Consider the following 27,447-nt stretch of genomic DNA (forward strand, 5'->3'; position numbering starts at 1 on the left):
GGAGTTAACTGTTACTGGAGGAGGATGCCTCGTCGTGTATCATCAGAATCGTGTGAACGAATCCGAGGTTTGGATTATAAAGGACCACCGTGGTTTAAACTCAACTTGGACCAAGTCGTGCTATTTCTCACATGATTGATTTAAGAATAAACTCGCTAGTCCACCTGCTGAATACGCTCAAATGTTTCCGATTTTGAAAGATGGGAAGATTATCATGCTTTTTGTACCTCGGTGTGGTCCTCAGATAGGCACATATTACCTGGAGGAAGATTCATTGATGGCCTTTACCCATCCGGCCTTTTCGGATCAAGGTTGTCCCGCTTTATATCTAGATATGGAGACTTACGTTGAGAGTCTTGTTTCGCCTCACGTCAATTGATTGATATATACCTCGTCAAAGGCATGTAATAGCTTTCTTTCACTCTAGCTAGACAATGATGAAGGTGCTGATATATATTATTTGAGGACTCTCGAACATTTTACCTTTTATCTCTTATGTTATAGCTGGCGAGATTATCATCAGTTTAATTTATTATTATTATTTCTTTCCAAGCTGGATGTATGATACTTTGCGATAGTTAACCGGATATATGATACATTACAGAAGCCATTGTTGAATCTAAGTTCTTATGTGGGTAATTAATCCGGAAATAATGTATAATGGAGTTACAAAATAATAATATACAATACTATGGAGTCCGCAATCATCGTTGGTTGGAATCAGAGGATTAGGCCGAGAATCATCAGGTTCTGCATCATCCCGATCCTTGCGCTTTCCTGCAAGCAAAGGCACAACCAACAGCATTCAGAAAATCAAAAGTGATTCATTGACTGTATTGACTAGTGAGTAAAAACCGCACGGCGAAAGAACTCAATACAGCAATGTTTTCTTGAATCCAATATATATTTTCAACTATTCTTTACATTTAAAGTCCTCAAATTACTCTCCCTGTTCTTTTACAGGAAATTTTCAGATAAAGCTTCCACATTTACTCATTAGTCAATACAGTCAATGAAGCAAATGAAATTAGTCCATTCTCAAGTCTGAATAGGCATGAAAGAAGAGAAGCATCAAACTGTGTTTCTGGGTACCTAACACCGATTTAGAAGGTTCCAAATTCGACGCTTCCGAGGGTCTACGAGGTTTCGAGCTGAGGGTTTGCAGCTTCTGCAAGAACACCAACGAGAGGTGAATCAAATCAACAGCTTTAATCGTATTATTTTCTGGAGCTCAGCCCAGTTGGGGTTGAGCTGCTGGAAGTTGAAGTTTCGGTTTTTCTACAGCTGTGTCCTCACCGTCTGTTTCTTCCTCAGCCTCTGCAAAATTTCTGCGACAGAGTTTGCAGAGCGGAGGGGAGGGAGGGAGGGAGGGAAGAGGAAGAAGGGCTGACCTCTTGACTCCATCGGGCAATGGGCAGGCCCATAGCCTGGACCCCGGTCCATCTAATTCCTATAACAAAAGGCCATCAAGCTTAATTTATGGCGTTTGTTATTCATCTTCTTGTCGTGTTGCCTGTTGGTAAGTATGTTTGAATAATGAGGATCTTGGTTTTAGTTATTGCTTACACTTGATTCGACGTTTATGCATGGAGAATAGGAGTCATCGATGCACTGTGAGCCCGGCTCTGGAGTCATGTGGGTCTCCGAACATCGAACGAGCTCGTTATTTTTATGTAAAAACCACGTGTAGGCAAGAAATTTTCGATCACTGTTGATAAGTTGATGGAAATTTTATAAAATCTATTAGCTCCGAATTCGAATGGAGCAGAATCTAAGATTATGAACTGCCGATGAAGATTCAATCCATAAAAGTTCTGAACATTCCTAAAAAAATGGAAATAATGAAAGAATATTTACCACTGAGAAAAGAATCATTAGCTATTAGTCAATTATGTTCCTTTTAGAAATATACGAATCCAGTTAAATTAAATATGAATATATTTTTTTCTGTATAAATATAAATATGTTCCAGGCTTGGCGGTTTACCGTTACTCAAAAAGCGCGGGAGAAGAACAAATAGTCGGAAAAAAGAGCTTTCTCCAGGACCCCAAATCAAAGCCTCATCCTTTTCAACGGTTCTTAATTCTTTTTTTGGTTCTGGATTCTTGAATTTCCGGGTTCTTGCTTGGTTCTTGAAAAGAACTTGTCGAAATTCCCGGGATTTTTTCAGTTTCCTTGCTTCCGTTATATATCTCGGTTTCGGATTTTGACACATTTTGCAACATTTAATAAAAAACGTTACCCTGTCTCTGCTTTCGAGTCTTGCAGGACTTACAACTCCGCAAGCTTGAGTCTCCATCATTAAGTCAACAAGGTAACCTTAGCTTTTCTCGCTTTTCTTATGTCTGTGTATATGACCAGCCACAAGCACGGTATAGTTTCTCGTATTAGTTTATCTTCTCATCGAGTTATTATGTATAACTCAGATCAGTTCAATTCTTGTTAAAAGGTTTATACGTTTGATTCGCTTTTCTTGGTTATTCCTTTTCTTCATTGAGTTTGGTGGAGTCGTTTATAGCGGACAAAGCTCTGCACTCAATCTTTCCCACGTTTTGCAGATCAGGTGAAGTTTAAGAAGGAAAGGATCCTTTTGTTTCAATACAGACTTTTCTTCTAGTTCTGCTGTTTCCACGTATCCAAAGATCGGTTGTTGGACCTTAGAGTAGCCAAATCTTCATCCCGTATGAATCGACGGGGCCTTGCTACATATTTTGTTGAGTGTCGATTTATCTGTTGAACAACGCTGTTCGTTTCTGTAGGATCAACCAATCTGGCGTAATAAGTTCCCATGAGTTCTGAAGACAGATGCTCCAATTTGGAGCAGAACTATTGTTCTCGAAGACACGAGCATCATGAGAATAATGAACCAAACGGGGCAATGGCACAGCACAGTATTTCTCAACCTACTCATTTTCCGGCTCCATATCTATATTACCCTGGTGTGGGCCCAACAATATATTCGGCCCTTTTTGTTTATGTACCCGGCCATCAGTTTCCGAGCGCTCATGTGGATCTTGGAGGACCATCTGCTGCATACAGAATGAATTCACTGGTTAACAGAAATGGCGGTTTATACAGCGCTGCAGTCAGCACTCACAGCTGGTGGTACCGATCAGAGCCAAGCATCAGTTCTTTCAATGGAGGTGGAGGAGCTATAGCTTGGAATCAACCTGTTGCTACGGATTATATGCACGGTAGATAAATCTATGCATTTTGACAGACCTGTGCTTCGTGTGGATGGAACTTGTCGGTTTTGGACTTAGAACTTCATTTTCTTGATATTTTGCCTAAAAGATTAAATTTTCTTGAAAAATTTCGCCATTTAGCTTTTGGTATTCTTGTTTCTTCTTCCCAGGATTTTGGGATCAGACGTTCTCCTTATGGCAATTGCTTTTCTTTTCTCACCTATTGGAAAACATGATCGATTTCGATTTTTTTTTTTTGGTTGTCTCTCTTTCCAGGGAGCAACATAGTATTTTTCGGACCTCCTCAGGTGCCGGTGTACATTCCCATTCCTTATATCAGCAATCCGCATCACAATCCCATCGACACGCAACATCTTGGTCTTAGAGGAAGAAACCAGCCGGGCCACAATGATGCTATGTGTTGCCCGGGACCACCATCACGCACTGCCCCGAGGTATAGTTCTCCACATGTTTCTGGGGATGCAAGCTCGTCCTCAGGCATTCAGAGGAGGGCACCGAGGGATGATTCTCCTCAGGTTTCTGCGAATACACCCCCTGGCTTAGGCTCAGGAATACTCGGGAATGCACCAAGGAGTACGGGTCCTCCTACTTCTGTGATACAGCAGCTTCGAGAAGCGGAGCCTGGGCACGAGACAAACTCGAGACAGAACCGAGATTTCCACGCAAGAGTGTTGCTTGATGATGTATAATCCTCTCTACGCTCACAATTCATATTCTGATCCTTTTCTGTTATCAAGTGCTGATAATACCTATCCTGTATGTGTGTTGTCTGTCTTTTTCACGGGGGACGTGTGCAGGAAGTTTTGATAATAGATTTCTCAGATGATGAGGAAACTGAAGACCATGTCGATGCTGAAACACAGAATCATGTAACCGTTGATTCAAGGATAACTGAAGTGAGCCGAGCTAAAATCTGCACTTCTTTTGCAATCTTACCTTGACATGTTCCTCTCATTATAGCATTATTATGGTTGCAGGACATAATAGAATCAATGAGATCGAGTACCAGGTCGGCCGATGAAACTATTATCGGACGGCTCGAGACAATTGAGCAGCCATCAACCTCTCTGAAGAATCGCGAGGCAACTTCTTGCACCATTTGTCTGGTACCAATTCATCCTCTTGTCGAGTACTTCCAGAACACAATTCGAGTCCCATCTGCGTTTTCTGACTGCTGTCTCGTTCGAATGCATTAATATGTATAGGATGTCTACGAGGATCAGCATGAGATTCAGACTCTCAATTGCGGGCATGAGTACCACTCAGATTGCATAAAGAAGTGGCTCCGGGTGAAGAAGAAATGTCCCATTTGCAGATCTGAAGCATTGCCTCAAAAACCAAAATGATCAGTCAGTTATGGAGTAAGATTAGGATTATTGTGAGATTTGCCTTCACGAATCTTGACAGACTAGGAATGCGAGCAGATCGGCATGTAACATGACTATGACTATTCATTCATCAACTGCTAGAAATGGAAAGAAACTGTGATTTTATTTTCATCTTCCTATATTATGTCCTTCGCATTTCAGAGTCTCTGCATGATCTGATAACTCAGATCGTTTTCTTGATTTTCAAGCAACACTAAGAAAAGAAACAGTAACTGTAAAACCAGCCTCCCGCATAGAAGTTGCTCTTCGACACCCACCGTGGACCTGTGCCCATTTAATATTCTACAGTGCGAGTGTAGATAATTTTCCATTTATGATTTATTAACTTTACCTTTCTTTTTCTTTTTTCTTTTTTTCCTTTTTTAGTGTTGATGATGTGGAATGGGAATCACATATGGCAACTAATGTGGTTCCAACTTAGCATAAATTAACGACCGTAAAACTCGGTTCCACTTTGTTACATTGTCCAAAAAATCGATATGATTCTTTCCAGAAAATGAATGATTTATAGCCGTTGGAAATAGTAATTCGTACTTCCCCAAGTAGAGCAGAAGTTGGCATACGATTTCCTAGTTTTGAGACATCCTCCGAGTAAGAAATCTGAACAGATAAATTTTGCCTAGCAAATAAGATTGGTTCTGTTCTGTATCATACCTTCGACTGAGCCGATAATGAAGTAAAGACGCAGATCGATGGTCAATGAAAGAGGACTGAAAATGAAGTCGCTTCCGTTGACGTTGCCGGCGAACTGGGAGTTGGGCTGAACAACCCCGGGAAGAGGCCCGCTAATGGGCATATATTTGGGCCTTAGCCCAGTATCAGAGCCTCGAAGCTATGGGCTTTTGAACGTGGATTGTGTCCACTGGATCATCATATACGACCCGTATAGTATACGATGAGAAGCGGGGAACTGAACTGTGAATGAAAACATAGCTCGGGTTTGGAATCGATAATATGGAAATGTGACTCGGAATATGACATGGAAAATAAAAGGATATGGAAGTCGCGCTGAATAATAGCAACATGGCATACGAAAAAACGACAGTAAAGTAATGCAATATTCTTTTCCTCTCATTGACAAGTTTATGTAAATACAAGGTGGGCAACTAATAAAATGAGTTATCAGGACAACACTGATGCATGCAGAGGAATCTGCCACTTAATTCGACGGTTTTTTGGATTTCAACAAACATGATATTATAAATAAGTAAATAAATAAAATCTACTTCTAAAAAAATAAGAATGTAAAAAATGAGGGGAAAAAAGGGTAAAATGGGAATAAATCGATGCATGGCATCACGTGAAAAAAGCACGGGAAAGAAAGCCCCATGCAACACAATGGCTACGTGTATTCTTCATGGCAGCTCCTCGTGACACTCAACTCAACGCCTCACACACAGTGGAGATTATATATTATTCTTGCAGGCTAAGTATCTATATATATATATATATACATCTATATAAAATACTAAAACTCCGGTGAGAACATCACCCATGTAGGATAAATGAGACTTCTCCTTGCATGATCTTTTATCTGGTCACCAATAATTATATCATAGGTGATATACTATTATGTTGTTATATAGCTTCACGAAATCGAAATTATTTACGATCATGAAAGACGAAAAGATTAATATAATAAATTCATTGAACTGTTCATATGTTTCTGATGGTTTTTTATTTTAGTTGAGGCAATTGCACATAAATATTAAAAATTTAAGAAAATATATAATATTAATCAAACATAATATTTAATATAAGCAGTAACGAAGATAAAAATATTTTTTTTTATAGAGTTATCATTGTAATTTTGTTGATCATGGCCCATTTGTCTAATCATAATAATTAGGACCATAGCATTCCACTTAAAAATAAAAATAAAAAAGGTTCTGACTTGATTAATTTAGGGATTGATTGTGGGCCAATTGAGAAAGACAATCGTTATTCTAAAATTTTGACGTTTAAGAAAATTTAGCATATTACTCCTCAAATTTTAATAAAATTCTCCATTGATAAAATTTCCTATACTCAGACTCCTTTTTAGAAAAAAAAAATTCATATATTTTGATTTCAATAAAAAAACTTCGTCCCAAATTCAATTCTTGAGTCCGTTTGTAGAATAATCCAATGAAAATTCCCTTGGTCATTATTTTTGTTCTCGTACAAGGTGCAAGCTTACCTGTGTTACGAATATATAAAAATAACAAAACATAATTCATTTGATATTTATGAAAAATTTTGTTAATAATTTTAAAAATTATTTAAAGATTACTTTTAATATTTATTTTTAATTATTTTTTTACATTCTTAGGAAAATAATTATAATTATTCAAGAATGAGTAATATGACGAGCAGTAATGATGGCAACTTTGCCGCCCTTACACAATGTTCGAACTCTTGTGTTCAACTGCGAACATATTAGACGAACTGAATAACTATTGTAGCACTGGCCTTATCAGCGTAGCACCACCTAAAGCCTAGTATAGTTTACAAAAGTTGGTATCCCTCAAATCCAAGAAAAGAGCACGCTTCAAGCAAATGGTTTTGACAAAAATGCATAGATAGGATTTGAACTTGGGATCTTGACATTACCATAGCACTTGAATAAGTTTGGAGCTAGAAGTGGAAATACGTGTCGTATCGTGTTTAAACAGACCGTGTCTAAAAGGATTCGTATCAAAAAACTCTAAACCAGAACACGACACGTTTAATTACGGATTGACACGGATACGACACGTTTAACCCATTTAACTAAGTGTGTCTAAATGTGTATGTATACTTACATGCACGATATGACACTATTACCTTTAGGTAGATATTATACTTATATAATACGACACTAGTAACTTTAATTACACGTTACTACACGATTGACATGATAAAAAATCATAAACCGATGATTTATATAAATACATTTAGATGATTTTAGTGTATTTCCTTCTATAAATTGATACAGTATGTGAAAAAAAAATATTAACACAATAACACATAATATGAACTTGTCTAACCGTGTCTAAACGGATTACAAAAGTTGAATTCATTTAAACACGTTTATTTATCATGTCTAAACTGGTTTGACCTGTTTAGACATGAAACACATTTAATCTTAACCCCATTCTGCTTAATTTCGTATCGTATCTATATCGTGTCAAATATTACCGGTTCTATTTAGAACTACTAGATCGTCAACTTTGATGGTAAAAAAGGTTGTTTCATTTTTTAAGGAGTGATGCGGCAATTCCTTAATTAACTGCACTTGCTGGCTTCCATAATACGCTCATAAATACAAATATATTGCTGTTTGTGTCCGTGGCATATGTCCGAAGTTATTACTTAGTCACATTGGCTGCATAATACCCATCAGAATTCCTGAAAATAAAAAGACTGGCCACGATGAGTAACACTTTATCGATATCTATATATATATTTTTTCCGAAGTTGCTAGGACGGATTTCTAGATAACTCAGTGACGTTTGAATTCAGAGTTAAAGTTATTTTGATTTTGATTTTGATTTTGATTTTGATTGTGAAAAAGAATAAATGAGATGTGATTATAAATTTGACTTAGGAACGTGTGTTTTTGTTGTGTAGTGTATCGAATTAAAGTTAAAGTTAAAATTTTTGAATTGGGAAATGTGTATTTTTGTTATGTAGTGTGTTGAGTTAAAGTTAAAGTTAAAGTTAAAATCAATTAATTCTGAATCCAAACGGGGCATGATAATAGTTCACGAAAAGAGATAACTCTATGGTAGGTGAATTTATTATTTTCATTTTATAGTTGTTATTATTATTTAGGTCAGATACCTTGCGAGAAGATCATGTGCAATAATATCTCCATCTGATTGGACATGCCTCGTGAGATTCTCGTCTCTCACAATTTCTATCTTGTACAAATTATAACTTTTCGACCTTCATATTGAATTCAAACAAAAAATAATAAAAATAAGTAGAAGTACTATACTGTTTCAGACCCTAGTTATATATTTGGGTGTGATGTTAAATCGGTAATCTCGATTTTTCCAAGCCTGTTTGTTTGGATATAAAATTTGGATTTTCACGAAAAAAAATCCAGACTCTACGGCCTGGATTGTCTTTTTAGGCGTAATGTGCCCAGTAGCCTCAATTCTCCAAAAAATTTTCCCCCTTGGTTTTATTAATGTTCGTTTAAATTTCATTTAATTTAACTTTACTTTCCTATCAACTCAACATTATAATCATTATTTTATATATTTTTCTTCAAATTTTTTTTCATATTTCTTCTTATCTATTATTTAAATTAATTTTTTAATATTAAATTATATCAACTGTTCAATATTTTTTTTTTAATTTTAACACTTTTTTCCCAATTTAACAACACAATCATTATATTTTTATTTTCTTCTTTAAATTCTCTCACATAGTTTCCTCAGTTACTTTTGTTTTCATCTCCGCAAATCAAATTAAAATCAAATTTAACTTCGTTACCAAACACTATCTTTAAACAAAGATTGGTGGAATTGTTTGTTGTAAAGTATTGACAAGCAAGACAAACATTTTGTTATTATTATTATTATTATTATTGTTATTGTTATTATTAATTTTTCTTTACTTCGACATTCTTATACCCACTTACCCGAGCTTCAACCTTTTTCTTTGTCTAATTTTATTTTTAAGTTTCATCTTTTTTGAAAACAAAATATATTTATTCATTTTATTTAGTATTTATAAATATTTGCAATTATAAAGTAAAAGAAAAAGGCCTATTGATGTATTTATAAAACAGATATTTTACTTGAAAATATATAATTTTTTTTGTTTATTTCAATTTATTTGTTTTTAAAACACTGATCATAATCATTTTAAAAAGTAAAATTCTTAATTGATATTGCCAAAAAAAGTAAATTGAAATTCTTAGTTTTATTTATAGATATTTTTAATTTATTATTAAATGAAATAAGAAGTAAATATTTATTACTAATTATAAATCTAATTTTGACTTAAATTTTTGCTCACCTAAATACGTTATCAACAAAAATATTATTATAAAATTACATATCTTTTTCATCAATCTATTTTCCGCACCGAACATTGAAATATAGTATTACCGTATACTTTTTTCAAAAATATAATATATTTATCAAACACTGTAATATAACATTTCATGAGATCTGAAATTTCTAAACTTATTTTTTATTTCCTAGTATCTAAAAATCCTGGAACGGCCACCTTAATTATACTACCCAAGTATACTCCAAGTTGTTGCCTAAGATTGAGCAAATACAACCAAAAACAGAATGTTGGGGTTATAGGTACGTACGAATAAGCCCACTTGAAGTGCTAACATGCCAATTGCGGCGAGCATATAATTCGGATTCCTCATAGGCTCAAACATAACTTCAAGCTGGGTGATGCGAATACGATGATGGGTCATACAAATAGTGGTGGGCCAAAGATTCACGACGACACATGCATATTATAGTCGTGTAAGTTTCTCCGCTTTAGACCTCCCGCTACATTATTGACAATTATCCATGCAATGATCGATAGAGCTCAATGAAATGCTGCTACCACCGACAAGCTGGTAAGCCAATCGATACCTATACATATAGATCTTGTTTCGTTCTTGAATTGATTACGGGATTGAGATATAACATATCTATTAATTATCTCTCATTGCCGTACGTGTTCCTCATGGCATTGAAAAATAAAAATTCCGGGTGGAGGACGATCGATGCATCTCATCAAAGCATTAATTGCTTAATTAACATATGGTAGCGGCGTACCGCTGAAGTTGCATGATTTCCGGAATAAATGATCCGTTTGGGGGAATTGCCATGGAAGTTGCCGAAGAGGAGACCAGAAACGTCTGGAAAAGCAAACGAAAGGTCGAGAATTTCGAATAAATTAAAGAATAGGGTTAATAAAAATAAAACACACACGTACACATAAGCTTTTTTAACACGAATTTTTTTTTTTCTTAATCTATAAATGTACAAATTTTCGATTTGATTCTAGTATAACATCAAATTATCTATTAATTTGAACGTAATTGAGACTACAGAGAGCGCCGACGACCCTAATTGGGATAAGTCGCCGGCAACCCTAATTGGAGGATGGTGGCCGGAATCGAGACCCCCACCCTCCGGCGGGTGGAGCCATGATCCAGGCCATCACCCTCCCGATTGGGATCGTTGGCGCCCTCTGTGACCTCGATTCCGTTCAAATTAACGAAAAATGTGACGACGTGCTACAATTATTATTAAATATAAAGTTTGTGTATTTTAAAGTTAAAAAATATTTATACTAAAATTATTAAAATATGACAATTTATGTTTTTTTTTTATTAACCCTAAAGGGTAATAAAGAAATATAAAGATAAGAGAACCATTTACATCATCGCATCATATTTCTCCTCTCATTCAAATTAAAGCCCAGTTCCCGACCCCAAGACTGCGGCATGTGGGGCCCCTTCTGAAATTTGGTCCCAGAAAGAAACGATCCTTCATGTTGGAGAAAGCCTTCGATCAAGTTGATTTGTCTAGTCGTTGATATTCCATGGAATGATACGCATACGGTTCAATTCTCGTACTAAAATTTCACCTAGTTGTCTCCATCTCATTTCTCATATAATTCCCCGTTAGCTCTATAAATATAGTCACCGTATAATCGAAAGTTCCTCACTCTTCTACGATAATCTATGACATAAGTATGCTGGGGATTGCTCGTGTTCAGTTGTTGAACCGCTCCTTTGCCTTCTTTTCAATGTCAGATCAACACTTGAAGGCGTCTTACCGTTGATCTATAATGGTGAAAAGTGGGCAACGAATGATTTGATGGCTAAATTCCAAAATTTCTTAAACCATGAGAAGAAGTATCAGCCGTGAATTTCCCTAGGATTTAAGTTGTTCTCGATCGTCTCTCCTTAATGGCATAATCCGTATCTATTTATTTAATTTTAATTTTTATATTAAATTCATAATCAACCAAAAAAAAGAAAAATCTTATATGATGGTGAAATTCGATTCTTTCTTATTGTTCAGATATCCCATCCGGTGCTCAGTTAATATGTAACATACCATGCAAAGCAAACACATGTCGTCGGTGTATGATGTTCTGCTCTTTTGTCCAATTATTAGTAGCCTCGGACCACTTTCTACGCGCATGTAAAGTGAATGTTCTTGAAACTTTTCTTTTTTCGATGTATTTTTTAATATTTGAAAGTTTAATGAATTTCGATTAATCCAAATCGAATTGGGTCAATTCATTAGTAAAGCTCTCGCAGCGTGAATTTTATTCATTTCACAATATTCGAATCCGAAATCTTAGTTGCTTAATCGAAATAAACGCCGAACCGTTTGAAAACCCCCGTTACTATTGTTCTTGAAACTAATATATATAATGCTAATACACAACATATTCTGAGTGGTGATTATTTATCCATATAATTCCTTAATAAATCAAGTGAGAGCGAAACTCCTTCCAAACTTGTGCATATTATTGCTCCTACAAACATTAGACGATCCTTTGAGCGAGAAAAGGAAAAAAAACATAATAAAAACGATCCATCGAAAGAAAAAACATAAAACGACCACTGATCCACAACCAAGTTTCCTTTCCTCTGTACTAAGGTATATTGCACGGTTCAAATCCTCCTAAGTGTACAACTTTTCTTCGGGGAGAACACATAGTGTCCTCGACTTATAGGCTAATACCAATATTTGGCGTAATCTTGTTTCATTATGACATAATCACTACCCAAAATCTCTATAAATACCTTCCCCATATTCCCTTTCTCCTTCGATCATAAACAAACAACCACTCTATTAAGTTCCCACGTACTCTCCCATTTACGGTGTCAATGGCTCCTCCAAGCTTGACCAAGAACTCGGCCGAAGTAATGGGGGTGGCGGATGGGAAGATCCCGTTCCCATCCACGGTGACCCTTGAAGCTGGTAACTTCCTCGCCAACGGCCACCTGATCCTGACCGATGTCCCCAAGAACATCATGGCCACTCCATCGCTGTTGATCTCTGCGGGCAAGGCTAAGACCACCGTCGGATGCTTCGTGGGGTTCAATGCCGCTGAGCCGATGAGCCGCCACGTGGTTCCCATTGGCAGGCTTAGGAACCTACGCTTCATGAGCATTTTCAGGTTCAATAACTGTACATAGACGTCGCCTGAAGTTTCGAAACACAAAACCGTCCGTTTGTTCCGTATATCTATCTAGTTGATACTATTGATTGATCATGTGTATGATATTTGCTTGATCAGGTTCAAGGTGTGGTGGACTACACATTTGGTGGGCCGCAATGGGCGGGACGTGGAGCACGAGACTCAGATGATGATCCTGGACAAGAATGATACAGGACGACCCTATGTCTTGTTACTTCCCCTCCTGGAAGGACAGTTCCGCGCTTCCCTCCAGCCCGGGGAGAATGACAATTTGGACATCTGCGTTGAGAGCGGGTCGACTCGTGTGCTCGGATCCAGCTTCCGGAGCTGCCTCTATATGCAAGCCGGTGACGATCCGTTCGGTCTAGTCCGGGAGGCAATGAAGGAAGTCAGGGTCCACTTGGGGTCATTTAAGCTCCTTGAAGAGAAAACTCCTCCAGGTATATATATAATCGTACGACTTTCTTTTTTATTTTTAACTCGCGAGATATTCTCGTCTATGTACTTGATTAGATATTCCGTCACGTAAATTAATCATCAATCATATAAAAATAACTAATAGTCAATTATTAATTAATATCTAGGCATAGTGGATAAATTCGGGTGGTGCACTTGGGACGCATTTTACCTGAAGGTGGACCCTCGAGGAGTCTGGGAAGGGGTGAAGGGCCTAGTCGAGGGCGGGTGCCCTCCGGGGATGGTCCTGATCGACGACGGATGGCAGTCGATATGCCACGACGATGACCCAATATCGGACCAGGAAGGGGTGAACCGGACGGCTGCAGGAGAGCAGATGCCCTGCAGGCTCGTCCGGTTCGAGGAGAACTACAAGTTCCGGGACTACAGGAGCCCCCGGCAACCCGGCGCCAAGGGCATGGGAGACTTCATCAGGGACCTGAAGGAGGAGTTTGGGAGCGTGGAGCACGTGTACGTGTGGCACGCGCTGTGCGGCTACTGGGGCGGGGTGAGGCCAGACGTGCCGGGCATGCCCGAGTCGAAGGTGATCAGGCCGAGGCTGTCCCCGGGGCTCGAGAAGACCATGGAGGATCTAGCAGTGGATAAGATAGTGAATAGTGGGATCGGGTTGGTCCCACCGGAGGAGGTGCAGGAAATGTACGAGAGACTGCACGCACATCTGCAGTCCGTCGGCATTGATGGCGTAAAGGTCGATGTGATCCATGTAAGTCTCTGGAAAGCTCTCTCCTGTTGAATGCTTTGACTTCTAATCGCTCATCTTGTCCCTGAATTTTGATGATTTTATTATTATTATTATTACAAGCGAGAAATATGAATTTAATAAAAGAAAAACCTTTATGACCAGATCTTCTAAGTTTCAAAGACATCTATATGTAAGTACGTCGTAGAGAAATCTAGACGCGATGTTGAAATCTTTATGACCAGATCGGATTTTTGTTGCTGCCAATCTGAGTAGACTACGCGTTGCAGTAGCATGAATGGTCTTATAAATAAAAGTGTTTTCAATCAATAACAATGAGTGTATACAGCGATCAAAGTCTATAGACGATCCCTTGCAGGGTTCAAATCCATTTGATTCACTCCGAAGAGGGACCGACTAGTTACGTTCCTTGAGTACTCGTCGCAATTCGGTTCGTTTTAGCATTTTTGCGGCTCGTTTTAGAGTTAAAATGTTAAACAAATCTTACCGGTGAGTTCTAATGCACCAACTTGTCTAGACAGCATGTAATTGCGCTTGTGGACAGTCGTGGCTGTGGAGTATTTAACGGGCCGTTTGGATTCAGAGTTAAAGTTACTTTGATTTTTATTTTGATTTTGATTGTGGAAAAGGACAAATGAGATGTAGTTATAAATTTGACTTGGAAAACGTGTGTTTTTGTTGTGTAGTGTGTTGAGTTAAAGTTAAAGTTAAAGTTAAAATCAAATTCTTTGAAAATAAACGGGGCCTAAAGTATCTTCTTTTTTTTTGGTAAATTGGGGGCCAAAGTCCGATTGCATTAAAAGAAATAATCAAGCAACTATTTATGTATTATCGATCAATCGATTTTGGCACTGCGTATACGAAAAATCCATGAAATACTTTATTTTCTTGTCTTACTTCTTCAATGGATAGATAGATAGATAGATAGATAGATAGATAGGTAGGTAGATTATCATATATAGATCACATATAAAGCATCATCAACTATCTAGTTTGTATTTTTTTCTTCGAAAATGGGCCCAAAGTGTACAGGCTATGGCTGGGCTTCTTCAGAAGAATATTGAATATCTGGGCCAATAATCATAAAAGCCCATAAGATCAAATTAAAGGGCCTTTTTTTTTATAGAACCACGAGATGTTCTCAGCTTATTAATTGAATATAATTCTTATTTAAACGGTACCTTGACCAAAATTTTGATCTATTGATTGACTGTTTTGTTGTTTGGTTGATTCCTATAGTTGCTTGAGATGCTATGTGAGGATTTCGGTGGTCGAGTGGAGCTTGCTAAAGCCTATTATAAGGCACTCACTACCTCAGTTAGGAAGCATTTCAATGGCAACGGTGTGATTGCTAGCATGGAACATTGCAATGACTTCATGCTCCTCGGCACGGAGGCCATTTCTCTTGGTCGTGTTGGTAAGTGTCCTGAGATCCTAGACTCTCCTTGGCTCCTTAAATAGCACTAGTTGTAAATATAGATCCTCATACGTACTAAGTCAATCATTTTCTTGCACTCAGGTGATGATTTCTGGTGCACGGACCCGCAGGGAGTCCCGGACGGTACGTACTGGCTTCAGGGCTGCCACATGGTGCATTGCGCCTATAACAGCCTGTGGATGGTCAACTTCATACACCCAGACTGGGACATGTTCCAGTCCACTCACCCTTGTGCGGAATTCCATGCTGCCTCGAGGGCTATCTCTGGTGGGCCGATCTATGTAAGCGACTGTGTCGGCAAACATGATTTCAAGTTGCTCAGGAGTTTGGTCTTGCCCGACGGTTCCATCCTGAGATGCCAATTCTATGCACTTCCCACTAGAGATTGCCTCTTCGAAGACCCTTTACACGATGGCAAAACAATGCTCAAGATATGGAACGTTAATAAGGTAATCCATCCATTATAGCCTAGCCCTTCTTGAATTCAATCTCGATCACGATCACGATCACTACAGTTGCTTAAGTTATGCAGGATCTCATGCATCATCCGTGATTTGCTTGTAAAACAGTACACAGGAGTCCTAGGACTTTTCAACTGCCAAGGAGGGGGATGGTGTCGCGAAACCCGAAAGAACCGGAGCTTCTCCGAATTCTCACATGCTGTTTCTTACACCGCAAGTCCTAATGACATCGAATGGAACAACACGAGCAGCCCAGTCTCTCTCAAGGATGCTCAAATTTTCGCGGTCTACATGTTCAAAGAACAGAAGGTGAGGCTCCTGAAGTCTCAGGACCGCCTTGAGGTCTCTCTCGAACCGTTCAATTACGAGCTTCTAACAGTCTCTCCTGTGAATGAGGTAAACTCCATTCAATTTGCTGTGATTGGGCTGGTGAACATGCTCAACACCGGCGGAGCAGTCCAGTCAATGGAGTTCGATGAAGAGGCAGGCTCCGTGAGGGTTGGGGTTCGGGGAAGTGGAGAGATGAGTGTTTTCACATCAGAGAAGCCGAGAAGTTGTAAGATTAATGGGGCAGAGGTGAAGTTTCGATATGCTGACCAAATGGTGGAAGTTCAAGTGCCATGGGCCGGCTCCAAGGAGGTGTCTGTGATTGAGTACTTGTTTTGATCCATAAGGGATATGTAGTCCATTTGCTTTGTAATATAGATGCCACAATCTTTAAAAGAATTCTTCTAGACAGGTTTTACAAGTTCATCAGTGGTGGCATCTGTTCCAGCCATGTGAATTTGCAAATATGGTCAGAAATTGGAATATCGACAAATCAATTACTCTGTATTAATGGCCTTTCAGTAATTGTAACTTCGTGGTACCTGAAGCATTTTTTGGCAATCAAAACAGTGTAGGAAGAGCTATGGATGGAATCTTCACTTCTGCAAGCGGGTTCCTGGGTTTATAACTGGAAGGAATCGAACCAAACATGTGGTTCAAGATGAGACATCAAAACCGAATAAGCGGCACTAAGTGAGATATCATAGATGGTTTTCCGTATACCGATGCATTGCTGCCTCTTATCTCTTCTGCTATCGCATTTAGTGCACTCTTACTTGGTCTTTCTATTCATGTAGATACATGCTTGCTTCTCTTTGCAACTGGTAAACACCAAGGAGTTTGTCTTTAAGACGGAGGGCCTTGACCTGATTAAGGTCCCGGTTGTCGTGGAACCATGCCTTAAAGATTGTCCAGGAATTACTCCTAATTGTCCTCTCATTGTTTGGACCCCTCCCTTCTTTATGCGTTTGTCTATGTTGTCATGATCTCTTGCTGTTAATTCCCAATACAGATATATAATATTCCCTAAATACAGAATCATATATTATAATTTCTAATACATGCTTGTTTGTAACGAGCTCTTGCTGGGCATCCATGGACAAGTCGGGTTGGTTGTATTACTTGTTCTGATGTGTATTGTGGCTTCCCACCTTCAAAGTTACGCCGTTCCCGTCCATCCCAGTCCGATCACACTGTAGTTTCTGCCTTTCGAAACGGTGGAGCATCGGGCAACATCTTCCAGTCACTGACGCTTGCAGCGGCTCCGCATTGTTCTTCCCTCTATAGCCCACGATAGGTTGTCCAAACTACTGCCATAAGCCTTGACTTATCATCTTTCATTAGTTATCATAAGGAAATTGAAATCCCTTCTCAGTAAATCTTGATTTTTAATTTTTCATATAAAAAATATGTATATACATATATACTTATGTACAAATGGGGATTCAATGAGGACATGTGTCTTCAACCCATGTGTTGTTGAAATTAACAGTTTCATCGGTGGGCAAACGTATCCCGATCAAGATATGATATCCCAGACTTCTTCGGGCCCATGTACACCCAGTGTAGGAACTGTGTCCTGAGGTGGAGCCTGCACCTGCATGACAGCTCAGCTCCGATCACGGCTTCGGATGAACCGATGCTCGCCACGTGGATATCCATTGTGGACAGGAGAAAATATGATGATGATCAGAGAAAATTTTCAATGAATAATAATACACAATCACTTTATTATGTAATACGTCAAATAAGAAAGAGGATTGTAGTGAATACTTGTCATTTGGGAATAATATTTTACATAATCGAGTGGCTGTCAGGGTCTGTTTATTTTCACAATAAAATTTAATTCAACTTAACTTATCTTCAATTCAACATCACAATCATTATTTTTTTTTATTTTATAAATATTTTTAATCATTCAATTCAATTTTTAATATTAAATTTTCTCAATTATTCATTACTTTTTTACAATTCAACAACACAATCATTACTTAATTATTATTTTTTCTCAATTATTTATTATTTTTTCACACTTTTTCTCATAATTCAACAATATAATCATTACAAATCAATTAAAACTAAAACTCAATTCAACTCAACTCAACTCTCAATCCAAACGCACCTTTAACCACAGAATATTTTTCTCGATGATTAGCCTTGGGCCCTCCGGTCGCCGGTGAGACGTAACGAAGAAGAAGAAGCAAGACGAAGGGAGGAAAAAGGGTTTGGCTTCTTCTGCCACCTGCAAGTCCACGGCCCTGTAGAAAGGTTCCTCCTTTCTCACCGAACAGCTCGGAAGACGAAGAAAGCAGCGATATTTCTCAACTGAGCTCCCTTCGATGAAGACGTCGGAGTACATGGACAAGGAGATCACTGGGCTTTCCCGTTCCCTGTCCGATGATCTCTTCGGTCACGGGAACACCCGCGATGATTATGATTACGAAGACAGCCTCTCGCCTCGATTCGGCCTCTACCCTTCACAGCCTCAGACTTCTGCTGACGCAGTATGATCACTGTCTCCTCTCTCTCTTTCTTTTGCTCCCTGCCTGTGTGTTATAATCCTTTGCTTGGCTGTTCATTAGGACGTCAATGGTTCCTGCGGATTTTTGGATTTTCAGCTTGATTCCTACTTGGGTCGTCTCCATAGCTCTCGATCACTGCCGTTCTTGATCATTCTGATGGTGGTGTACAGTTTTAGTGATGGTCTAGATTGGACCAATTTGGTTAGGCTATCATATTTTGTTATATAGTGCGATTCAAGGTGTAGATGGCTCGGGAGATTTTTGGGGATCGGCTAGTCGGGATGCTCGTAAGTTTTTACAGGAACTCGGGGTGATCCTTTTAGTGCTCTTTGAGCTATATAGTTCATTCAGAGAATTTCTGGTTTAAGAGAACAGTCTTTGTAGCTAAGGCATCTTCACTAAATCGAGAAACATATCTGGTTATGAAGGTAATTTATAGTGCCAAGCGATGATTTCTTGCTCGCAAACATTACTAGACTTAATGGGTCACCGAGGTTGAATTTGCAGAACATGTGCAGGGGAAGGTTAGCAGCTCCAGTATACTGCTGTTATTGATCATTCTGATGGTGTTTAGTAGCAATTTGGTTAGTTCACCATAGTTTCCTGATAGTGTGATTCGAGATGCAAATAACTCAGCAGATGGGTTTGGGTAGTCGGAATGCTCTTGGGTTATTAGTTATTACTGAAACTCCAGATGACCCTTCAAGTGCTCTAGAGCTGTATATCTGAAGTGTCATGGACATTCTGAGAATTTCTTCTTGAACTCAGCCGTCTTGTAGCAATGCGTCTTTGTTGATTCAAGAAATGATATTATTGTCATTCGATGATTCCATGATCACTAAAGTTGATACTGCAAAATGTGGGCAGGGGAAGGTCAGGAGCTCCTTCGATGAAGCCTTGCTTTCACTGATCGACAGGAGAATGAAAGAGCACACTGATGAAGTGCTTCATGCTGTCAATAGTGTAAGTGCACAGCTCACTCAACTTGAGAGCAGGACGCGTCGAATGGAGAATGCAGTCGATGATCTCAAGGAATCTCTTAACTCTTACCATGGAAGGGCCGATGGGAAATTGCGGGAGCTTGAGCATCTGTTAAGAGAGGTATGCTTATCAGCTTGCATTCTCAAAGTTTTGCTGTGTGTTCATTTTCTCTACTAAGCAAGTACCTGAAAATGGCAGGTCCAAGACTGCACTCGGGATATAAGGGATAAACAGGAGATAGCTGAGGCCCGAATAGAGCTTTCTAAGCTTGCAATGTCGAAGGTTCAAGCACACCTGAAAAAGCCGGAGACCACTGCTCAGACGGAAGCAGTTCAAGAAGCTTCGTCTTCCGTCCCTCAACAATCCGCTCAATCACTTCCCATCCCCATCCCCATGGCAGCTTCACAGCAGGCCAGCACTCTCCCAGCTCACATTTCTCCTCATTCACCTCACATCAACCCTTCACCTGCTCCACAGCTTCCTCCTCCATCGGTTCCCCCGCCACCTCCTGAAGTATATTACCAGATCCCACCCATTCCACATTCGCAGTCGGCTCCACCGCAGCCTCATCATCTTCCTTATCAACCCTCACCTATACCTCCACCCAGAATATACGAGTTCCATCAACAACCAGTTATTCCTACTCCTCCTCCACCTACCCAACAAGCGCCATCTAGTGTTCATTGCAATGACTTCCTTCACTACTCACCTTGGTTGTCCGGGGAAAGCACCCATAATCCGTTCTACTCGCCCTTGATTGGTGGTTCTTTCCAGCAGTTTGATAGTCCCTACTTGAAGCCGCCTGAACAACCAACAAATAGGCGTTATATGGACGTACCTTCCCATCCATCAATGGATTCTGATTTTAACTCTCTCTCCAGGGGTAGCAGGGGCAATCCGACCGTGGAAACCTCTAATCCCATGCAGTCTAGTAATAATGGTGGGTACTCAGAGTTGCCCACGGCCCGGATATTGCCACAGGCATTACCAACCGTCTCCATCAAAGATCCACAGCGGAGTCCTGATCGAAGCACGAACAAGGAGCCGGCTGATGATGTTGTGGACAGGGTTGTCGGGATGGGGTTCCGGAGGGATGTGGTGAGAGCCACAGTGAAGAGGCTTGAGGACGGAGGGCAGCCTGTGGACCTCAATGTGGTCCTGGACATACTGACCAATGAGGGACAGAATCGGTGATAATGTCGGAGATTACATTCCCCTAGATATGGTCGGAAAAGAAGATTCTTCCGGTTTGATCTTCAAAACTAAAAATGCTGCTGCTTGTCATTGTACATGTGTATGTGCAGAGCGTTTGTCTATGCCTCTAGTGTTTGCTTGTCCTATGATGGTTTGTCATTGTGCAAAGTTCCTATGCGTAACTTACATAGCCGAGCTTAATGTCACGGTGCTGTTTCTGGTTAACTGTGATTCACAAAATGATTCTATTGGGATGAACACCGAACACCACGAATTTGTATGCTCGTGAGGACCCTGCTATGAATTTGTATACCCGTGCCGGGAAGGCAGGTCCTCTAATTGGGTAGAGCCTGTACTCTATTTTTTTTTTTGTACATACGCTATCCCTTCCGGCTATGGTATGGGAGAAGCGAAGTTAGATCTACCGATTGATTCGACAAGATTTAGAAGGTCCGTACCCATTAACCATCTCGATGAGAGAAGCACGGATGTGTCGAATTCATCGTGGCAAGATTCTTTAGCAGATGAGGACTACAGCAAGGAGCATAAAGTCCGTTATCCATTATTTGAAATATATGAAACAACATCAAAGCAACATATGCATAGAGTCCATAACGAGCCTGAAACCAGCCGATAACCCGAAGATTTATCTATCATGTGGTTGTGGTTGTGGCCCTTGTGCCCTCACGCGTCCTTCCACCCTCATGGGTTCGCCCCTCATCGTGGGCCTTGTCCTGTATTGCCTGACCCGCCTCCTTGGTCCGGTGGCCCAGGTAACCGATCGTTTCCAGGGCCCGAAGCTTGGCGTGGTCCACCTGCTCAGAGAGCGAAGCCCCCCTCATGTTTCGGATGAAGTTCACTATCCACGAGATTGCCGACAGGGCGGTGATCCCAAACGCGCCTGAGGTCAGGAACCCGGTGACCGCAAAGGCGATGAGGAGCGTGGCAGGGACCAGGATGGGGCTGAAGATGACGAACAGAGGGGCAGTGACCGCGATGCCGATGAGCGTCCCTGCGAGGGTGAGGCCAGCGAGGAGGAGGAGGATGGCCCCGACCGGGAGGAGGGTCAATACGACCACCACCTGGGACTTAGTGGGTCCCATCCGGAAGAGCTCCCTGATGCTCTGCGTGTCCGCGGCTGGCCGCTGGTGGTGTGCGAGACGGTGGTGCTCGGCCATTGATGAGCTGGAAAGCTATGTGATGATGATGATGATTGGGGGGGGAGCGAAGTGAAATGGATAGTCTGGAAGAGTGAGCTGAGGGAGGGATCAATGGGAGTTTATGGGAAGTGAGGCGAAGGCAGGGGAGGGGACACGTGGAGAGGGAGATTGACACTTGCCTTAAATGGAAGCAATGCCATGCAATGCATGAGATGACAAGTTTGTTCCTTTCTTCAGGACTTCTCTTCGTACATATCCCATGAATGAATTCATCTCCATCGGTCACCATCATTTTTGTCAATCTCATCTCAAGTTTTTCCGTTTCCGGCGAGTCCACGAGTGTCCTAAATAGACTTGAATTAGTCCTCGCTCGGGAGTCGGCTTGTTTTGTGATGATGAAATGCTGAATGAAATAACATCAACTGTGAAGAATATTTTGTTAGTAATGAAAAGGGGGATTGAGGACACTCGTATCTGTTATTCAGGTCGAAGGTGCAGTAATTGCTAAAATGGGAAGTACGGAAAAGCAATGTATTTAACTAGAAAGTCGGTTATGCCACCGAGGAAGTATCTTACTCGTTACGGAATCTTGAGAATGTTGTCGGCCATTGCCTACGTTGGGCTGACAACCATGTATGGGTCGATTTCTACGGGCCGATCGTGGTGGTTGACTCAGGGCCCAAGCCCATCTCATTTGGACTCACTTACACCCGGTTAGGCTACTTTGCTGACCTGTACGAATGAGCCTCTCAAGCTTAGTCCGGCCCATTAGAGTGGGCTGTACATGACGGTCCTTTCGCTTTTTGAAGGAGTCCTATTCCCACGTCTTTCTACTTTTGAGTGACACTCATTGAATGTTTATTTACAGATTCAGTCTTCTTATTTTTATTTTTATTTTCTCCCCTTCTTTTCTCTCAGCAAGATATCGTGATGAATGCCCAAAAGCTCAAATTCCCAGTTTCGGCAAAGAGAAAGAAGCCCGTAAAAAGAAAAAAGATTTAACGGGACCTAGCTCTTCATTATAGATCATCGTGCACAATGTATAAGGTGGATGAGAATGAAAAAAAAAATCAATGGAGAGAGTAATAGGTGGAGAGAAAAATAGGAAAGTAGGGAAGAGGTAGTTGCAGGTTATTTTTTGAATTTACTTTTCTAATCTTGATCTAATAATTCCTTATTAATTGAATAATAAACAGTATGGGTATTATCTTTTGAAGGGAAGAAGCTTTTGGTCTGTTACAGGCCCTAGTGACTGCTCTTATGCATGGAGAGAATTGCTCAAACTCAGGCACACAGCTTATTCACTGGTGAAGCGTACTACAGGGAATGGAAGGAACACGCATTATTGGGTTTGATAACTGGTTGTCTATTAGTCCTTTAATAGACCAATTTCCTAATGGTTCTTTAATTACCGGGATTTCTCCTCAAGCCACTGTTGAGACTGCATTTTCTAGTGATTTTTGGAGAAGGGAAAGGAGTAGGCATAGACAGATGCAATCAGTTTTTCATGCTGTTGCCATTGAAATCAGTCCAGATGACAGTAATGAGGACAAAATTGTTTGGCTTGCTTATAGTAAAGGGAATTATTCTGTTGCAGGTACATGGAATGTCTTGAGGCATAAGAGGGAGAAGGTGGAATGGTACAAGTTTGTTTTGGTTCCACCCTTGTGTACCACATTTGACAGAGTTTTTTATCACATGGTTGGCTTTCCTCAATAGGCTGCCCACATTGGATAGAGCTTTGCAGATGGAGGAAAGGTATTGGCGGCACTTGTGTTATCTGTTCTGCAGCCATTGAAACTAGAGATCATCTATCCTTTGGTTACGAGATTGCCAGTATGGAGCAGAGTTTTGGTCATTATTGGTATTACTCGAGAAGAACATTGCTGGTATCAAGTCTGTAGTTCAAGGGAGGCTTATGGGGGTTGAGAATCTGCAGAGGAAGATAAGGACTACACAACGAAAGAGATTACTTGAAGCCTTGGGGATTCCTCAGTAGCTTGCTGTGTCCTATTTTCTTCTTCCGTTTGTACTGCAGTTTCTGTTTTCTTTTGTTTCTCCCAAATACTTGAGCTTGTAATTTTGATGGCTGTTATCAATAAAGAGCAAAGCTTAATGATATAAAAAAAAACAGTATGGGTATTTTTTGACAAGTAAGAGTGACCAACTAAAATTTTCTCCCTTTATAATAATAGTAGAGATAAGTATTCGCATATATAATGATAATGATGTTCTTGAATTTTCGATCCACGCCACAATCCCGAGCGAACCAGATAATATCTAATATGCAGTTACAAATATGCTAACGGATGCTGTGCGTTCCCCTTTGTTTATTTCCACGGTCCAAAGGAATTTACGTGAATTCCTTCGGACCAATTTCGAATGAATGATCATCTGTCATAAGCATCTTTACTAGAGGGGTGATCGGTCAACAGCAGCCGCCTTCAAAAGTGACAATTAAATTCTCTCAACATATTATTCGTCGTCTCATATTAATAAATTAATGTTTTTTGATCAAAATAAATTAATAACTTTGACTGTATAAATAAAAGATAGGGAAAAGAGGAATCAGAAAAAGTTAAAAAGGGCGTCCCCTCTCCCCAGTCGATGCAGGAAATCTATGGTGAGATACGTATCCTCATATTCTCCATTTTTTCAAGATTTGATTAATAATGAATGCAATATAAAAACAGAGAACATATTTTATTATTGTAAATCCTAAAGGGGCCGGAGAGAATAATATTTAGTCCACCCCCGTTTACATAGAGCAGATATACAATTTCAATGATTTATATTAAATTATATGGTCATGTAGATGGGAGTCATCATGAGCATTATCATTGGAGATCTGACAAAATCAGTTTAATTTATATATATTGTGCTTTCAGCGCTAATAAAAAGTGATGCCAACAAAAAAAAGAGAAGGTTTATGAGGGCTTCAAACCATAACAAAGTCGGTGCATGTGCTGTGATCTGATTTTTGTTTAATTATTATGCCGACTGCATATAATCCTAATAGTTTAAAAGAAAAAAGAAATCCCACTCTAGTCCATAAATGACGTGTAGAAATCTTGTCATTCCTAAAATTTTTAGGTTTTAAGAAAATTCATGCATCATTATTCAAGTTTTGATAAAATTCCTCCTAATCTGAATCAGCATCTTCTGATTGGTCCTTTTAAGGATTTCATTTCACCCCTCAATTCAAATCATGTGCCTATTGCTGAAGACATGCATACACAGATTATACATACGTACTAGCGAAACGGCCCCGCACTTGATTGCGGGCTCCATTTTATATTTTTTTTAAATAAATTTTGATAATTTAATCATTAATGAAATTGAAAAATTGAAATTTATCTATTGTGTCATTATTTAACATAATTGATATATAATCTTTAAATTGTATAGAAGTTTATTTTTCACAAAAATGTATTCACTTTTGTGGCAATGTAAGTTTTATTTTCTCTTTTTATGAATAATAGGGTTCGGGTGGCGATCAACGTAGCAACTCCTATAGGCCATAATAGTATGAGCCCAAATCCACAGCAGGATGTAAGATTTGACTCGTAACTACTTCAGGACTCATGGACTTGGACTCGTCACTGCTACCTAAATGTGTGGAGAAGAGAAATGTGCATACCATTTCTAAAAACTTAAGGTCATGTGCTATTGTTTACACATATTATAAAAGCAAGAAAATGAAAATAAAAAAATAGAAAAAAATTATTAACTTGACAATTGTTCCCAATATGCAACAGTTTTAGTTGTATCTACGTATAGATGTTGTGTATATATAATTTTTTTTGGTCGATTATAAGGGATGCTCATGAGTCTAGTACAAAGATAAAAAATTAGACAAAATAAAAAGGTACATACGTCCCACTAGTGAGGATTGGATCCAAGACCTTTTGGTTTCAAGTCGGTGTCTTGACCATCGCACTCCGTTTGAATTCAAAGAAATTTGATTTTAACTTTAACTTTAATTTTAACTCAACACACTACACAACAAAAACACACGTTTCCCAAATCAAATTTATAATCACATCTCATTTGTCATTTTCCACGATCAAAATCAAAATCAAAATCAATGTAACTTTAACTCTAAATCCAAACGGCCTTAAGACTCTCTCCTATGTATATATACTTTTCTTCATGCATATCCATCAACATACAATGTGCATCATTTATGGTAGCTAGTGATTGTACCACAATATCAAGTAAATTATGTAATTTTTAAATAAATTATTTGAAATCAAAGTACTTAAAATTCTAGGAAATAATTTTTTTGATTGCCAGCCGTAGTAAATCACTTTAAAACGAATGTAAGTAACACATGTTTTGAAGTGTTAAATTATAGAGATTATGAAAACCTAGACTTTCACTTTACTTGATTGTATCATACCGTAACTATCCAGAAAAAGAAAAGATTGTATCATATAGTATTTATTTGTGTTGTGTGCACCGCACAATTTCTCGAAAAGATTGTATCCATCTAAAAGAAAATGTCTCGTCTATGAACAATGGATGATACATGGTTACACCATCTCCAGCAATAGTCTTTCCATGAGTCTTTAAAGTGGGCCTGATTTTTGTCACATAGGCACCATATAGATGAGAGATACTCCTAAGTAAAAGAGATACTTGAAACTCCAATGATCGGTCTCTGATCAAGTCTTCATTGTGGTCTCATACTTTTTCCCCCATAGTTAAAAAGCCCCAACATTTTATTTTTTTTAAAAAGAAAAGTAATTGTGTGGCCCCGCTACACGCCACTGGCTGGAGAAATGGGTCCTGCAAGGCAAAAAGAGCTGTGCTTAGTTTTTTGACATGAGCCACCAAGTGACGGTTCATGTATGGTTGCTCTGTGGGGGGACATCTCCATCGGGGAGAGACATGCCCAAAATATCCGGTGGAGATGGTCTCATGATGGACAAGAAGGTGGAAGAATATATCACGGTAAAGATTGACATGTGCGCAAATGTACGATACATAGAAAATTACTATGGAGTGTAGTTTAAGTCCATTACCATTTCAAATCCATATATATAAATAAAATTGTATCATATTGTAGTAAATGCTCTCTCATTAAAAGAAAGTATTATTAAAATAATATACAAAAAATGAAGAGAATTGATTTAATTAGGTCAAACCCAATTATGTAAACCCAATATCTTCTCGACTTATTAGAAGGCCCAATTTAAAAAATGAGCGACAATTAAGTATGCTAACAATTAATTATCAATTAGGTATTAATCTAACTTCTCTTGGTATAAGGGTAAAATTATTGTAATATATGAATTATGGTAATATAAAAAAAATAATATTGTCATCAAATTTTGTACTTAAAAATGCGTAACCAATTTTTTGCAAATATCTATTAAAATATGTATATTATACAATTATTAGATAAATATATTATGTATTGAGGTCATTAGATGGAAA

The 27,447-nt window shown here is 39.1% G+C and overlaps 4 protein-coding genes across 6 annotated transcripts; 3 read left to right on the forward strand and 1 right to left on the reverse strand.

The window, feature by feature from the left end:
- The first annotated feature begins 2,788 nt into the window (after positions 1 to 2,788).
- On the forward strand, positions 2,789 to 4,552 carry LOC116188902 (probable E3 ubiquitin-protein ligase HIP1). Its single transcript, XM_031518356.1, has 5 exons — positions 2,789 to 3,194; positions 3,462 to 3,889; positions 4,004 to 4,102; positions 4,184 to 4,312; positions 4,412 to 4,552. The coding sequence occupies exons 1-5, from the start codon at positions 2,789 to 2,791 to the stop codon at positions 4,550 to 4,552; spliced, it is 1,203 nt and encodes a 400-aa protein (XP_031374216.1).
- Positions 4,553 to 12,431: 7,879 nt separating this feature from the next.
- Positions 12,432 to 17,216, forward strand: LOC116189595 (galactinol--sucrose galactosyltransferase-like). Of its 3 annotated transcripts, XR_004152432.1 has the most exons (8): positions 12,432 to 12,724; positions 12,845 to 13,185; positions 13,330 to 13,925; positions 15,162 to 15,339; positions 15,442 to 15,809; positions 15,930 to 16,617; positions 16,719 to 16,841; positions 16,946 to 17,211. XR_004152432.1 is itself a non-coding variant. In XM_031519317.1 (6 exons), exons 1-6 carry the CDS (start codon positions 12,432 to 12,434, stop codon positions 16,485 to 16,487), a joined length of 2,334 nt encoding a protein of 777 aa, XP_031375177.1. In that variant the 3' UTR covers positions 16,488 to 16,698. The 3 variants fall into 3 exon arrangements, 1 of the variants encoding a protein (XP_031375177.1); XR_004152431.1 differs by having other exon boundaries at positions 16,719 to 17,216; XM_031519317.1 differs by lacking the exons at positions 16,719 to 16,841; positions 16,946 to 17,211 and having other exon boundaries at positions 15,930 to 16,698.
- A 1,077-nt stretch (positions 17,217 to 18,293) lies between these two features.
- LOC116188223 (pollen-specific leucine-rich repeat extensin-like protein 1) lies at positions 18,294 to 21,071 on the forward strand. Its single transcript, XM_031517434.1, has 3 exons — positions 18,294 to 18,652; positions 19,538 to 19,771; positions 19,850 to 21,071. Exons 1-3 carry the CDS (start codon positions 18,488 to 18,490, stop codon positions 20,843 to 20,845), a joined length of 1,395 nt encoding a protein of 464 aa, XP_031373294.1. The 5' UTR covers positions 18,294 to 18,487; the 3' UTR covers positions 20,846 to 21,071.
- A 306-nt stretch (positions 21,072 to 21,377) lies between these two features.
- LOC116188224 (oleosin 16.4 kDa-like) lies at positions 21,378 to 22,102 on the reverse strand. The gene has a single exon (XM_031517435.1). The coding sequence runs from the start codon at positions 22,021 to 22,023 to the stop codon at positions 21,499 to 21,501; it is 525 nt and encodes a 174-aa protein (XP_031373295.1). The 5' UTR covers positions 22,024 to 22,102; the 3' UTR covers positions 21,378 to 21,498.
- Positions 22,103 to 27,447: the final 5,345 nt, after the last annotated feature.

Source organism: Punica granatum, chromosome 8 (genome assembly GCF_007655135.1).
Source record: "Punica granatum isolate Tunisia-2019 chromosome 8, ASM765513v2, whole genome shotgun sequence".
NCBI lineage: Eukaryota > Viridiplantae > Streptophyta > Magnoliopsida > Myrtales > Lythraceae > Punica > Punica granatum.